This window comes from Neofelis nebulosa, chromosome 8 (genome assembly GCF_028018385.1).
Source record: "Neofelis nebulosa isolate mNeoNeb1 chromosome 8, mNeoNeb1.pri, whole genome shotgun sequence".
Lineage (NCBI taxonomy): Eukaryota > Metazoa > Chordata > Mammalia > Carnivora > Felidae > Neofelis > Neofelis nebulosa.
In genome coordinates this window covers 121304899-121320680 of record NC_080789.1, presented here as the reverse complement: position 1 = coordinate 121320680, position 15782 = coordinate 121304899, and the positions used below count along the sequence as shown (strand labels likewise).

At 42.7% G+C, this 15782-nt stretch overlaps 1 protein-coding gene across 3 annotated transcripts in view; it reads right to left on the bottom strand.

Annotated features, from left to right (window-relative positions):
- C8H10orf67 (chromosome 8 C10orf67 homolog) overlaps positions 1 to 15782 on the bottom strand; it is a 169198-nt gene that overhangs the window by 97524 nt on the left and 55892 nt on the right. For all 3 annotated transcript variants that reach the window (XM_058681694.1, XM_058681693.1, XM_058681696.1), the window contains exons 5-7: positions 13676 to 13828; positions 6705 to 6837; positions 5603 to 5661 (exon numbers count right to left, since the gene is read on the bottom strand). In XM_058681694.1, coding sequence (XP_058537677.1) covers positions 5603 to 5661; positions 6705 to 6837; positions 13676 to 13828 — 345 coding nt within the window. The remainder of the gene's footprint in view (positions 1 to 5602; positions 5662 to 6704; positions 6838 to 13675; positions 13829 to 15782) is intronic.

Sequence of the window (15782 nt, the reverse complement as noted above, 5' to 3'; positions counted from 1 at the left end):
CCTGTCATGTTGTCTGTGAATTAGGAAGTAGCATGGGGGGACGGAATAAGGGAATTGAGAAAAGTAGTGGAGATTGCAAGACCTGTGGGGGGGTAGTAAGAAAGGGTGCTAATTAGATTCAAGTGAAATGATAGGCGGATGGAGGGCGTGGCTATCCTGGGTTAAAACCCCAGAGTCTAGCAATGCCACCACAGGCAAGGACTGGCCCACTGCCACCGGAGCAGGGCTGGAGAACACGGGGACTGGCTAGACAGGAGGCTCCAGAGGTGACTCAGCGGTGTAGTTGATGAGGTGGAGGGCTGGACGGCAGGTTTTAGGGAAAGTAAAGGAATGAGGTGGAAGGGAAGGAAAAGATGTTGTATTAAATCACCATACCTCGGCCTGAAAAGGAGGGTCGCCAAGTGTCCAACGGGGGCCAATTACCACAAACGTCAAGGCCGTTAACCCCAACCCTTCCTGTCCTCTTGAGAGCACTCTTTATCAGTGAGGATTTCTGCCATTTGTCCACTCTCTCCTTCTTCTTTCCATTGACATCATTTAAAAATACTCTAGTTTCGGGGCGCCTGGGTGGCGCAGTCGGTTAAGCGTCCGACTTCAGCCAGGTCACGATCTCGCGGTCTGTGAGTTCGAGCCCCGCGTCAGGCTCTGGGCTGATGGCTCGGAGCCTGGAGCCTGTTTCCGATTCTGTGTCTCCCTCTCTCTCTGCCCCTCCCCCATTCATGCTCTGTCTCTCTCTGTCCCAAAAATAAATAAAAAAAAAAAAAAAAAAAAAAAAACGTTGAAAAAAAAAAAATAAAAATACTCTAGTTTCTTCTTTAAAAAAAAATTCCTTCCTCAGCCCATGTCCCCGTCCAACTACTCCCCTACCGCTTCTTGGCCATCCACAGCCAAACTTCTAGAGAGTTCCCCTTGCCCACCGTCTCCATTTCGGCATTCACCCGGCTTCTCAACTGCCCCAGTTGCGCCAAATGACTCTCATTAATATTACCAGGGTCACTGTCCTCTTCCTGTTTCAGATCATAGTTTCCCTGGTTTATCCAAGGAACCTCTTAACTGCTCTCTCTCGCTCTCTATTTCCCCCCTTCCCACCCATTTCCTTTCTGAAACAAAGAAATCCAATGAATCCAATCCTTCCCCAATGTCCAAGGCTCCCCAGTGCACTCAGAAGGGAATTCAAACCCCTTGGCGTGAATAATAATCCCCTGCCATGTGCCCTGCGCCTTGCTGCCGCTTGCTCTCACATACCCTTCCGCTATCGCAGATCGCCTGAATTTACTCCCCTTCTGCATGTTTTTCACCCTTCCCACTTCCCATATCCCTTTCCTGGCTTACCAGAGCCTCTCTTCGGGGAGTCGGCTCGGTGTCCTTCCTCCAACCTTCCCGGATCCCTTACAATCCATGCTGCGCTCCCCCACGTGCCCCACGGCCGACTGTGCTGCCCCGCGTCCCGAGGCTGATCACACCCTGGGCTGTGATGTCTGACTTCTGGTCCGACTCCTTCCCAGAAGGACATTCGTGTTATGGCCACAGCTGGAGGATAGATTTGATGCAGCTGTTATTAGATTATTGGAATTGAAACATAAAAGTTACTGAATGCCATCATAGACAGTGCTTTAAGCCCCGAGAGATGGCAAGAGGTCAGCCTCCCCGGAGACAGGCCTTTTTCAACTTGTTTCTAATTGCATCCGGGGCTAAAAAAGAAAACGTGTCGTATCCGGAGGCTTCTGAACTGCTTGTCCTTCTGCCTGTCATTCCCCAGATTTCCCCCTCTTCCTGCCCCAACACAAATTCTCACCACATGGCTCACCAGATTCCTACCTCATTCGTTAGCCATACCAAATCACAAACAAGTCCACAGGGATATCTCACACTTTATGCATTCACACTCTGTATCCAGCTCCCACACCCTCCTATCTACCTGGAAAGATCAGCTCGAGTGAAAGAGTGTGAGACAGGTGTGGAACTCTTTGAGAAGCCTTTCTAGACCCTTCTGGGTAAAGCTAGACATCTCTTCTCTGTGTACATACTTATGTTATGTTATGTTATGTTATGTTATGTTATGTTATGTTATATTCATTATTTCATTATTTATATTATATTATATTATATTAATTATTTAATTATCTCATTATTTCATTGTTTATATTATATATTATACTATATTATATTATATTATATTATATTATATTATATTATATTACATTACATTACATTATCACACAGCCCAGGGGTTTTTGTCTCCTGCTCTAGACTTAATCTGCTCCACAGCAGGGAGGTGTGTGTGTGTGTGTGTGTGTGTGTGTGTGTGTGATTTTTGTATCTCAGCAGTAGCACAGTGCCTGGCACTAAAAGGCATCTAATAAACATTACTACATTAATTGATTACGTGGAGGATATTGGAAACCAAACCAGTAAATATCAGTTCTCACTTGTTCAACAACTCCTGGTACGCTTTCCAGTTGACAAAGCACGTTGATGTACACTCTCTCATTCTATCCACACAGTCAGCTATGAGAGACAGGAGCAAAGATAAGCCACTGGCCCAAGGGACCATAGTGGCAGAAATGAAAAGGAACCTACGGTTCGAGATTCTTTCTGCTCGATACCACATTGTGACTATATTCAATGTTTTTGTGGCGATCGAGTACATGTTAAAGAAAGATACAGGATTTAAAAAATGATCAAACAGGGGTGCCTGGGTGGCTCAGTCAGTTAAGCATCCCACTCTTGATTTTGGCTCAGGTCGTGATCTCACAGTTTGTGGGATCGAGCCTCACCTCGAGCTCTGTGCTGACAATGCAGAGCCTACTTGGGATTCTCTCTCTCTGGCTCTCCCCTGCTTCTGCTCTCTCTCAAAAATAAATAAATAAAACTGTTTTAAAAAGTTAAAAAAAAAATCAAACAGACTAGGGATCTGCTATATTTGTGTAGAAGAGAGCTGTGAATTAAAATATGGTGTAAATACATATATAATTTTAAATTTTATGGTAGCCTTGTGAGAAAAGGTGAAACAAACAGGTGAAATTACTTTTAATAATAAATTTTATTTATCCAAATATCTGTCTGAAAAATTATCATCTCAATGTGTAATAATTAATATTAAAAATCAGTGCTGAGATATTTCACTTACACGAAGTCTTGGAAATCCAGTGTGTCCATTTGGGGGCTAAAATCTCATTGGGAATGTCTGATCTGTATTTAGACTGCATAAAATCCACAGAAGAAAAAGTAGACTCACATACCAAGTTACTTAAAATATACATAAAGGTTTTCCAATATACCGAAGCAAGTATCGGTTTTAAAATTTTTTAAATGAAAATGAGATACAAGTAAGAATTGAGTCCCTCAGTTGCACTAGACGTGATTCATGTGTTCAAATAGCCACAGAGGGCTAGCTTGGGACAGTGAAGATTTAAGGAAGCTGAGGAAGGATTTAAGGGGAATATTTAAGCTCACAGAGGGTATAACCTGTCATTTGAAGGGCATGTTTTTTCTAATCAGTGGCCTGACGCTCAGGTTTTTCTGGCCTTAATTTCTCGTGCTCCTCCCAGAGAATAGTAAGCCTACACAATTCATTTCTCCCGGTGGCCGTACGGATTGAGCAGTTTCAGAAACATTTAAATAAACTGTGACGGTTCCTTGTAGGTGACGTGACACGAGAAGGCTGGGGCTTCATTTTCAACCATAGACATTGATGCCAAGAAAGTGAAACTTGTCTGTCCGCAAACTCTGTTGTTTTCTCTGTGTGGATGGGACTTGAACGGTCACCACTGCAAGTAAGCTGCAGTGCCAGAAAAAGAATTCGCCCTGAAAACTCGTGATGGGTTCAGTTATCAGAGAAAACATCTCCCGACTCTGAGCCTTCAGGTTAACCAATTCTTTAAAACATGGTGCTCAGGGGGCGCCTGGGTGGCTCCGCTGATTAAGTGTGCAACTTCAGCTCAGGTCATGATCTCACGGTTTGTGAGTTTGAGCCCCTCATAGGGCTGTCTGCTGTTGGCACGGAGCCTGCTTCGGATCCTCTGTCTCCCTCTCTCTCTGCCTCTCTCTCTCTCAAAAATAAACACTTAAATCAAATCAAATCAAATCAAATCAAATCAAATCAAATCAAATCAAAAGTAGTTCTTAGGGGCTCCTGGGTAGTTCAGTCCATTGAGTGCCCAACTTCAGCTCAGGCCATGATCTCACAGTTTGTGAGTTCGAGCCCTGCATCGGGCTCTGTGCTGACTGTGTGGAACCTGCTTGGGACTCTCTTCTCTCTCTCTCTCTCTCTCTCTCTCTCTCTCTCTTTCTCTCTCTCTCTCTCTGCCCCTCCCCCACTCATGCTTTCTCATTCTCAAGTTTAATAGATAAACTTAAAAAAATTAAATTAAGATAAAAAAATAATTCTTAAAAGTCGTTTACCTAAAACCCAAGAATACCCTGAACTGTAAAATCAAGTTGAAATTTGGACCTAAACTTAAGCACAGGTGGCCGTTTCCTGGGCTCTAGAAATAAAGGTAGTGCAACTGAGGAACTGAATGTTTAATGTTATCCAGTTTTAATTAATTTTCATTTTTTAAATTAATTTTCATTTTTAAAAAAAAATTTTTTTTCCAACGTTTTTTATTTATTTTTGGGACAGAGAGAGACAGAGCATGAACGGGGGAGGGGCAGAGAGAGAGGGAGACACAGAATCGGAAACAGGCTCCAGGCTCTGAGAGCCCGACGCGGGGCTCGAACTCACGGACTGCGAGATCATGACCTGAGCCGAAGTCGGTCGCTCAACCGACTGAGCCACCCAGGCGCCCCTAATTTTCATTTTTAACTGACCCTCGATTCAGCTAGCAGGAAGCATTTATGTGTATTTGGAACAATTCAGGGACGTAAATACACATTTTCGCCTGTGAATTTCACCTCTAAACACATTCTCATCCTACGGATCACTGAAAGAGCATCTGTAAGGCTGCCAGGCTCTGTGCTCAGCATTGGCAATGTACCAGAGATGGAAAAAATACTGCTTCTGCCCTCGTGGGGCTTACAGCATGGCAGGGAGGACTCACCATCACTGAAAATGTGTCGATGGCTATGGTACAGAGAGCGAAGAAACCCCAAAGCAGGGGCGCCTGACCTGTGCGAGGGCGCAGAACCGCTGAGGTCCTGCTGCATTGGATGCTCTAGGAGATCTTGACCTTGGCGATACCAAAAGAATTCCCTGTTCTAAATACAGATTTCCTGCACAACATAAGCTCAGTACATCCACACCGCAAAATGAACACGCGGCCACATCTGGGCTGCAAATAAGATTGTTCGTTGTTAATAATAACGACAAGTTTTCCCCAGGCGCATCTTGGGATCTCCTTGTCCTGTAACTTTTCTTTCCTTACAGTCAACGAGGTAAACCCTCAGCTATCCCAAAGAAAAAAGCCTCTGCACATTAATTCATTTTCAAGATGGAATCCTTATTGATTACCAGAGACCCTACCTAAATAACGGGAGAGATGAAACACAGAAATCGATTTTTCTCTATACCTCGGGACAAGCGGGATGCAGTGTTAAGCCACCGATAGTGCTGATATTTCAGCGTAAAGGAGTCGTTCGTCGATGTAAAAAGTTACAGTACCTTTTGAATAGTTCTATGATCCTTTGCTGCCATCTCTTTCAGAGTTATAATTTCATCTTCTGTAAACAAAAGGAGAGAGAGGCCAAGCATGAAATTACAAACTTATGGCCCTGTATTCAAACTCCCTGCTCCGGGACAGGCTGTACGCGGCTGGCAGGCGTGGTGGACTCGAGTCCTAGCAGGACTGTGACCTTCACAACTGCCCTTGACATTCACAGCCTTCTTCCTGCTGTTCAGACGGCTGGTCAGATAGGGATTAAGAACTAAGTTCAAGATCCAAGTGTGGCCGAGGGCTGAAAGCTTTTCATCGATACTAGCAAGGGACGTTTTTGCTGTTAGTCACAGCCAATACAAAGTGCTTTAGCAGGTGGTACTTTGGGACACAGTAAGAACCACCAGAACCTGAAAAAGCGTTATTACACCACGTTAGAAGGAAAATGAAACTGCACTGGCAAGGCATAATTTATATTCAAGGGATATCGTAGTATCTCTGGTTTTATCAACGTTTTGCTGTAAGGTTTTTTTTTTTTATTGCTTATTCGTTGCTTTTCATAACTGCAGGTTAGGGGAACACTATATAATTAACATAAATACGAAGATAACAGTAAGTGACAAAATACTTCAAAACACTTCAACTTTGGTGATTTAAATGCAACTTTTGCCAACGTTTATGGTTTGGAGAAGAAAAGGGGGGGGTGTATAAAGCATACACAGGGAAATTTGTGCTTTAAATCTGAATCCAAAATTGCAGATAATTCCATAGTAAGTAGTAGCATATTTTTTCCGAAAGGGCTAACTCTGTGTCTCCGCAAAGCATACCCCAATCTGCGTGTTAAGTATTTAAATGTCATAACTTTCAGATAATCAATCAATCATATGGGACAGAAATCAGCAAAAGTTTCTGTTTATAATATTTCTAAGCAAAAAAGAAAAAAAAAATCCTCTTTCCCAAGCAAGGAATGCCATCTTCCGTGAAAATCAAACAGATCTTGTAAATGTAAATAACCAAGCAAATGTACATTTGGTAATGACAAATAGAGCTATGGATTTTAGGAAGTGCCCGATGCATAGGTTTTTCTCCAAGATGACTGTAAAATGTTACCTAATACTGCATTTTCCCTTAGATTGAGTCGGATTGCTTCTTCGAGCTCTGAAACGATTTGAAGCAGCCTCTCGTTTTCCAGTTTGTACTCCAAATCCTCTCTTTCTAGAGCTGTCTCTCTGGCAAAAGCGTCCTGAAAAGATGGGGAATCCCGTACTTCTAAGCACAGAGCCGAAGATTTAAATATGCAACACGACACAATACAGATACAGAAGAGCTATCATATAATTTTCTGAATTCTATTACACACTTATAATATGAATAGTAAAAAGGAAGGAGATTAAATAGAGCGCGCTGGAAGAAAGGCTGTGGTACATTCCGTACAAAGACCACAGCCCATGGGGACATTTTATTGACAGGAATAATGCATATCATACTGTTTGTGTGCCCTCATCATTCAGGTCAATTCATTACGGAGGCTGTGTCCGGGGAGGCAGCTGGGGCCCCCCCACCCACACCCTTCCCTCTGTGTGTGTCTGAAGTGCTGTCCGCCTGTAACTAGGCAGACTGGGGAGACCGGGACGGGCAGCGCCAGGGGGTAGCAAAGTGCACGGCGAAGGAGGGGGGCTTGTTGCCTTTGTGGCATTTCCCGGTGTCAGCGTCGCCAGTGTCATGAGGAGCACATCACATGTCAAAGTGGTGACGTTTTCAGGCCGGGAGCCGCATGGAGTCCATCAGGCACACGGATATCCACACAGTTGGTTTTCTGCCTCGTGGAGGAACCACCCAGAGGCAATTCACATTCTGAACATTAACATGGCTTTGCATGCCTGTCACACTGGGGCTGTGCAGGCGTTGAATGCTATTGAAGACTTCGGTTTAAATCTCTATGCAAACAGTGATTACCTTGTAAGAAGGTTTCAGGATAACTTACAACAAAAGACTTTAAAGTTATAGTTTTAGTAAAGCAAACTCATTTACATTTTTATTATGTGCGTCTTTTGTTTAAATCTCGCCTTGTCCGTTATGGGAGAGGCTTTTTCTTACGCAATAGAAGCTTATTGGGAAGCTACTCTTCCTTTCTTCTTCTTCTTCTTGTCCTCTTCAAAGCTATTGAAACACATCTGAATATGCTCGCTTATGGCTGTCTAGATTTTACTGCCACGCATTTTTTTTTTTTAAATTAAGATGTAATGGATTGGGGAAGCTGGTGGAGAACTTTATATTTCATGGTGGGAAAATATTAAATGACTCTGCAATCTCAAGATCTTAAGGAGGATGCTTAAAAGTCATTATGTTATTATGCTACAAGAGATAGAAGGTCCTATCTGCCTCCCTTCAAAATTCATCTAGAGGACAGAAATGCTTTTGAACTTTCATCTTTAGATGAATGATAACCTGTTCTTTCTGCAGGCATGCCGTGATTGCTAATACTCCAAAATAAAACCTTTCCTCAAAAACAGTATACTCCCAGTATACTGCTTTCCTTTTGGAATTGTATTTTTCTTTAACTTCACAGATACCTGAAAGTCAATTATTAAAATGTTTTTCTCTGTGGCCGTAACGGCTCAAAAGACAAACAAGTGGCTGCAATTTTTGCAGTGCATTTAATAAACCCTTAAGAAATAACAAGCCACCTACTAAGGAAGTGAGTTCTGTGAGAGTTAATTTTTAACACAATGTTAAATTTTGCACTAAACCCAATACAGATCTTTATGATTTTGAATCACCATTTTATTTAAATCATTTGAGCCCAACTCACTCGTTAACTGAGGAAAGCTAACAAATCTAATAGTTAACAAACAACACTGTTTCCTTAATAAATTAATTTCTAGTCCCACACGTTCAACTTGAAGCCATCACAGCATGTACTTATAGACTAGAAGGGCTTTTTAAACAAACAAACAAACAAACAAACAAACAAACAAACAATATTTGTCTTCAAAGGGTTAAGCAAAGGTTTCCTAACTGGCAGGATAAGAATACCCACAGTGGATTGCATGAGCACCCATTAGCATAAACTATACAAGAACTGTTTGAACTAATCACACAAAGTATTTATAAGGGGTGGCGGCTAATACTTAGATGTGTTTTCTAAAATTCTCACTTAAAAGCAGGAAGCAAGGAAAACACATTCAACTGGTTTTCCCCTTCTGTCCATCTACAGCCCCTCCTTCTTGTGAGGTTAATCTGTAGCTCTGTCCCCACCATCTGTCAGCTGCAGGAACTGCACGTAATTAACTATTCAGACTCCCACAGCAATGAGGACACTCATTAGCAAAATGAACAAAGGGATAGTTCTGGGCTGCTACGGTCATCTGTTCCACTCTGAGTGGCAGATTTTGTGGTGGGGTTCCTTTTACCATCTGCCCACACCACTAGCTCTGGCTTATTTAAACCACAAGACTTCTTTAAAATAAACTGCATTTAATAAACCAAGGTTGAAAAGGATGGAGATCATTAAAAGGTGGTTAACTAGGTGTCGCTATTTACAGCTGCATTATAGCTGAGGAGAGGTCGTGTGCGATCCATGATCACTCTGGAATCTTAAACTGATAACGGAACTCACCGATGTCAAGTTTTTCTATCATGCGAAAATTATGACTTCAGGCCATGGCTCATGCACTATTTTTCTCTGGTGAACACTCACAAGATGTGCGGAATGGGATCACTGTTCCCAGGTTTCAGAATCCTAAACAGATCTTGCAAGAATCATGTCTGAGGGCTGGCACACCACAGAGCCTTGCTACTCCACGTCTGGTCCACAGACCGGGAACCTCAGCATCGCCCAGCAGCGTATGGGAAACAGACTCTCAGGACCCAGCCCAGACCTACTGTCAGAATCTGGATCTTAACAGGAGCTGCGGGTGATCCCTAAGCACAATAAAGTCTGAGGAGTTCTGTTCAGAGCCCTGCATGTGCCTCTCAGCAGTCTTCCTTCTGCCCTATTCGTGTCTCAATTCTGCAGGCTCCGCGTATAATACTTGGACATCTCAATTTGCTGCTGGGGCGTGTTGTGCTGTGCTGATGCGTGCCCGTGCCGCATGACAGTCATGGAGAAGAGCAGGTGCTCTCCCAGTGAGTGACAACCAGGAAAGTGGCGCACTGGGGCAGTGCAGCCCTGCAGAGCTGTGGCTCTTGAATGACAGCTCTGTTTCAGCGCCGTCAGCAACAAGCAGTCCTGTGCGCTTGTGGGCGGTGCGAGGGCGATGGTGGCACAGCTCATCCGTGCTAAGGTGAGAAAAAAATGAAGCCTTCTCAAAACGACAACTAATTAAAGCGACCGCAGCACACACGCGTGTTTGCAGGCACACACACGCGTCCAGGTACACGCTGGCCTCGTTCGGCCGTCCTCACGGGGATTTGTCAGCCTACAGCGTGACCACGTGACAACTGCAGCAGGACGCGGTTGAGTCACGGCGCCCAAACCTGGAAACGAGGCTCAGCCCTTGCATGAAGTTGCTCTGAGGAATATTCGACACCCAGGAAGTTCCGATCGGAGACAGGAGGCTTCTGAAAGTCGAAGAGTTTTCTTGCCTGGTTTCCATTTGGTTACAAGCATGATTTAGGGCGGCTGTTTATTAAACTTTCCCCTCTGCGATCGCATTCTTATCAGATTTTCCTCAAAAACAGTTCTGGAGAGATAATCGGAATACGTGTTAACTACAAAGCTATTTATGTGATTTGGCTGCCAGTGGGAATAACCCAGCAGTAGGGAAAGATACTGCTTATTCGGCTTGCTTATTTCAAGTTTTTTTTTTTTTTTACAAGTGATCTCCATTGCTACTTTGAAATTTCCCAACTGGTTCTCCAAACTCATTTTTCCAAATCAGATTTCAGAGGCCCCGTGTCGTAAGCTTCTTGGTGCCACCAGAGGGAGCAGTTGCACAAGATGAAACTACAAATGAAAAAAGACCTCTTCTGGAAGCGGCAGGGAGTTTTAGGAAATCTTATTCTTAGAGGATTAAAAAAAAAAAAAAAAAGGCGGGGGTATTCTCCATAGGTTTATTTTATACAAATCACGATCTGTTTTGTGGCACTCACATCCATGTTTCTGAAATGTACACCATATTACTGACTGCCCTACGTGGCCCTCAGTCAAGGTGGGAGACCAGGGTCACGCGTTTTGTTGGAGTCCGAAGGAGCTGAGAGAAACGTACGCACCTAGTTAATCAGGACTATCTCACCTTCCTCAGCTCTTAGGGTGTTTACAGAAATTGTGAGGTGGTCTCCCTGGGGACAAATTACAGTGGAATAACCCGGGGCCTCCGGATGCCATCTTGAGCCAGGGAACACCTGCTTGTACAAGAGCAGGGTGGACCCTTCCATTTCCCTGGTCCCCACAAAGCCACTACCACTTATTCTTATCTTCCTTCTTTCCCCAGGGCATCAGAGAGACCAATCAACAGGTAGAGAACACTTGCGAGTGCAAACATAACAAGATACACCTCATGTCTTAGTGTAAGGAGCTCAATTACCAAATTGGGAAGGTTTCACCAAGTCCTGAGTTCTGTTCAGTGCATTTCTCCAAATGTAAACCAGACAGTCATAAGGGCTAGTGCATTTCCTCATAATGATAACTGGAATGTATATACTCACCTTTTTTCAAAGAGCTCAAAGCAATTCACAGTCAGCACAACAGGTATCCTTCTCGTAACTCTCTTTTAGCTAAGCGGGTATTGCTTTGCACCTCACAAACGGGAAATGAATGGATCAAAATCACCTTGCCAATCTATGCTGGATAACTTTGACCAAGGCAAGATTAAAAGCCGATACTATTACGGTTTGTTTCGTCTTTTCTCTTAAGTTATTATCTCCGAAAAGTAAGACTAGGGGCACCTGGGTGGCTCAGTTGGTTCAGCGTCCGACTTCAGCTCAGGTCATGATCTCACAGTTTGTGAGTTTGAGCCCCGCATCGGGCTCTGTGCTGACAGCTCAGAGCCTGGAGACTGCTTGGATTCTCTCTCTCTCTCTTTCTCTCTCTCTGCCCTTCCCCTGTTCGCGCTCTGTCTCTGAATCTCTTGCTCTCTCAAAAATAAACATTAAAAGTTAATTAATTAATTAAAAATTAATTAAAAAGACGAGATTTAGACCCAGGAAAAGGTTAATGTAAGTGCAGGAACTGGATATGCCTCCTCCAAAGCCATCAGAAGATGTAAAAAGAATTAGTATTCGTTTTTATTAGATCTATGCTAATCACACTCCACAATTACATTGCTTAGAAGATACTCAGTTTTTTTTAGAACATAAAGAATCCTAATAGATTATACAAAGCAAACACGCCTTCACCAATTAATAAACGAAATCCTTTAGAATCATATAAGTTCGGGGCGCCTGGGTGGCGCAGTCGGTTAAGCGTCCGACTTCAGCCAGGTCACGATCTCGCGGTCCGTGAGTTCGAGCCCCGCGTCAGGCTCTGGGCTGATGGCTCGGAGCCTGGAGCCTGTTTCCGATTCTGTGTCTCCCTCTCTCTCTGCCCCTCCCCCGTTCATGCTCTGTCTCTCTCTGTCCCAAAAATAAATAAAAAATGTTGAAAAAAAAAATTAAAAAAAAAAAAATAGAATCATATAAGTTCAATTCCTTATCTCTTCTAAACTTGGCGTTTTAAATAAGAATACCAATGCGGGATTTAGGTAAATTATAGACTACACTTAAAGGGCCCAGCAACGAGCAAGTGTTTCCTCCCAGTGTTCACATTTTGGTACCTAACTTCTCAGACTTTTTCTGTGGATGTATATGCGTGTGTCGATATTTACAGGTGGATGTATCCATAAGTATTAATATACTAGTACATTATAATAACATATTATGATAATAGTCTATTTTATATATACATACTAATTAGTTAATTTTGAAAATTACAACCTTGACATATTACTGTAGAGCCCAGAGCCCCACTTCCTTTTGTGGGCTTTGGATTCAGTTGGACCTTGGTTCACATGCTATCTTCACTGGTCTACTAGCCATATGCCTGGGGGAAGTAACTTAGCCACCCTGTCTCTGCTTCCTCCGCTGTAAACTTAGCTACAAGATAAGATACCGCTGATGAGGCATGCGGTGCCTGCCAGTTGATACTCAAAAAGATTGTTATTCCTCCGGCCTCTCTGCGAGCCTCTCCTACTCAAACAATCAGTTTCTTGTTCTTAGAATCCATTAATGAAAACCCCTCTATGGCTCTGAACTGCCGTGGGGCCACAGCCACTGGCTCACAGTGAGGTGACAATGAACTCACCCTCAATGTCCACACTTTCCAGTTCTCCTCCTTGACAGGAGTTTAGCCTCTCTGTTCTCTCTCTTTCTATATCTGTTCCCACCAGTCTTCTGTTTAAGTAGTAAACCAGCCTCGGACTCCCTTTGTGACGAGAACTGGGGGAAAACCCTCCCCAAGATTTTTCCTCAGAAGTTCTCTTGTTCCAAGGGCCTTGCTGGAAGCCTCTGACTCAGGGAGATTGCTTTGTGTCTTTCAAACTGTCAGAACAGCAAAACAGGGCCGGGGTCTTCAAAATTAAAACAAAAATCTATTTACGTGCTCTTCGAGGGGAGGAAAATTTTTGCAGTGGGAGATAGGTTATTTTATTTCCATTATGAATAAAAATTGAATACAATTATATTGCTCCTATTTATAACTATTATGGGTTTTCTGGAATATGCCATTGAGCAGAAAAGTTTGGACTGGCTGATGTTGTGGAGAGATGCCCAAGATATACCACCTGTATTTCCTTTATTCTTAACCCAAACTTTTGGAAAGCTATAGCCTTATTTACCTGTATTAAAATTAATTATTCAGGGCGCCTGGGTGGCGCAGTCGGTTAAGCGTCCAACTTCAGCCAGGTCACGATCTCGCGGTCCGTGAGTTCGAGCCCCGCGTCAGGCTCTGGGCTGATGGCTCGGAGCCTGGAGCCTGTTTCCGATTCTGTGTCTCCCTCTCTCTCTGACCCTCCCCCGTTCATGCTCTGTCTCTCTCTGTCCCAAAAATAAATAAAAAAAATGTTATAAAAAAAAAATTAATTATTCATTGTTTTGACACTTACAAATTTTTGAAATCTAGACTCTTCATATTGGCATAGCTCTTCTCTTAACTCCTTAATCGTTTCTTCTCTCTCCTTCAGTCTTTTTAACAAATTACTCATTTTGAGAGCAGCTGATTCTTGCACAAAAGTCTCTTCCTCCACCTCAAAGAATTGCTAGGGAGAAAAGCGGCATTAGAAAATCAGACACCAAGCGAAAACTATTTCATGTTTTATTTAAGCTACTATCTTGTAAGTTCTTTTTATAACTTGCACACAATTTTCAGTAAGTAACTATATTTATATCGAATGATACGCTCAAGCGCCACAGAATACAGCACATCGTTATCCTATGAAACACAAAGCATAATGTGGTATTCTAACTGCACTGGCCACGCAAGTAATAACACTAAACTTTAATTGTCAATTCACATCGTGGTGTGAACGTCCTACTTCAATCTTCCCCTAGAAAGAAAGTAGCGCACATTTGAATATGTAAAAAGGAGCCGTAAACTTCAATGGTGTCACTAATTCCCCCAGTGCTTTGGTGTGGATGTGGAGAGAAATACCATTCCTTTTCTTTCGCCCACAGAGGAGGTTTGCAGACCATGCATCTAGACAGACGAGGCTCCATTTGAAAAATCAGGAAACTGAGACCAGAGCAGAGGAAGACGCGTTACGATTGAATTTTTTTTTTTTTCCCGTGGGTAGCTGTGGAAGATGAACCATTAGGTATGAGAAAGTCATCTTCAGGGTCCATGTGCATTATAAAATTATGTAATTCTAGCATATCATTTACTTCTCTCTGCATGAAAAAACAGCCATGTTTTTGCTTTTCTTAAAAAAATTGAATAAGCTGGGGTTTTTTTGTGGTTTTTTTTTTAAGTTTATTTATTTATTTTGAAAGAGAGAGAGAGAGGGAGACAGAGGATCCCAAGCAGGCTCCAGGCTCCAAGCGGTCAGCACAGAGCCTGAGGTGGGGCTCGAACTGTAGACTATGACCCCAGCTGAAGTCAGACGCTCAACCGAGCGCCTGAGCCACTCAGGAGCCCCATACGCTGTTTTTTGATAACCCTAATCAAAAAGAAAGCAAATGAAAAACATACCCTTGAATTGGTTTGAAATGAATTTGTCTATGAGTTGATACAATGCGTCATAAATGGTGTTGCCCCTATTTTAATTCATTTGACTTCATATCGTGAGCATCTCCCACACCATTAACCTTGTACATGAGTGTAGTTACTGATGGTTCCATAACATTCTGCTCCACAGAAATGCCATAATTTACACACTCACCATACTATATATATTTTAAGTTTTCCATGATACCAAATCTTTATATATACATCACTGTCTGCATTTCTAATTATTTTTTTCTTGACAGAGACCCTTAGAAGTAGAATTCCTGGCCAAAGCATATGAAGGTATTGATGGCCTTGACTCCTTTTATAAATTTCTTTTCAAAAAGATTGTTCAGTTTACACTCCACCTTGAGAATGAGGATGTTTGTCTTACTATACTCCCTGAAAGATTATATATTGTTATTTTGTAAGTCTTACTGTGACAATATAGGAACATCGTGGTTTATTTTTGTATTGATCAGCCTGTTTTACTTCTTTTTCTGAAAAAGTAGTCTCTACAACCAACGTGGGGCTTGAACTCACAACCCCGAGATCAAGTGTCACATGGCTCTACCGACTGAACCAGCCAGGGGCCCCTTAATCAGCATGTTTTGATAGCCATTCAAAGTGAATTTTCTTCACATGATATTAGCTGTTTATGCTTTGTGTTTTGAAAGTCCTCGATTCTAATTATACGCCCTTTTACTGAGAACTCAAAATAGTTTTAGGACCTCCACTGATCAATTTATTCATCAGTGTTATTGATCAGCTTTACTGTTTGCATTTGAATAGAAGCGCCATTTCTCCACAGTCTGTTGGGACTGGCCTCTCTGTTTACAGTCAGTAAGAACTGTATCGCAAAACCAAACTGGGAGGAAATGTTTAAAAAAGGAATGCTGTTTCTTTTTTTTTCTAATTTTTTTTTTAATGTTTATTTATTTTTGACAGAGAGAGAGACAGAGCATGAGCAGGGGAGGGGCAGAGAGAGAAGGAGACACAGAATCCGAAGC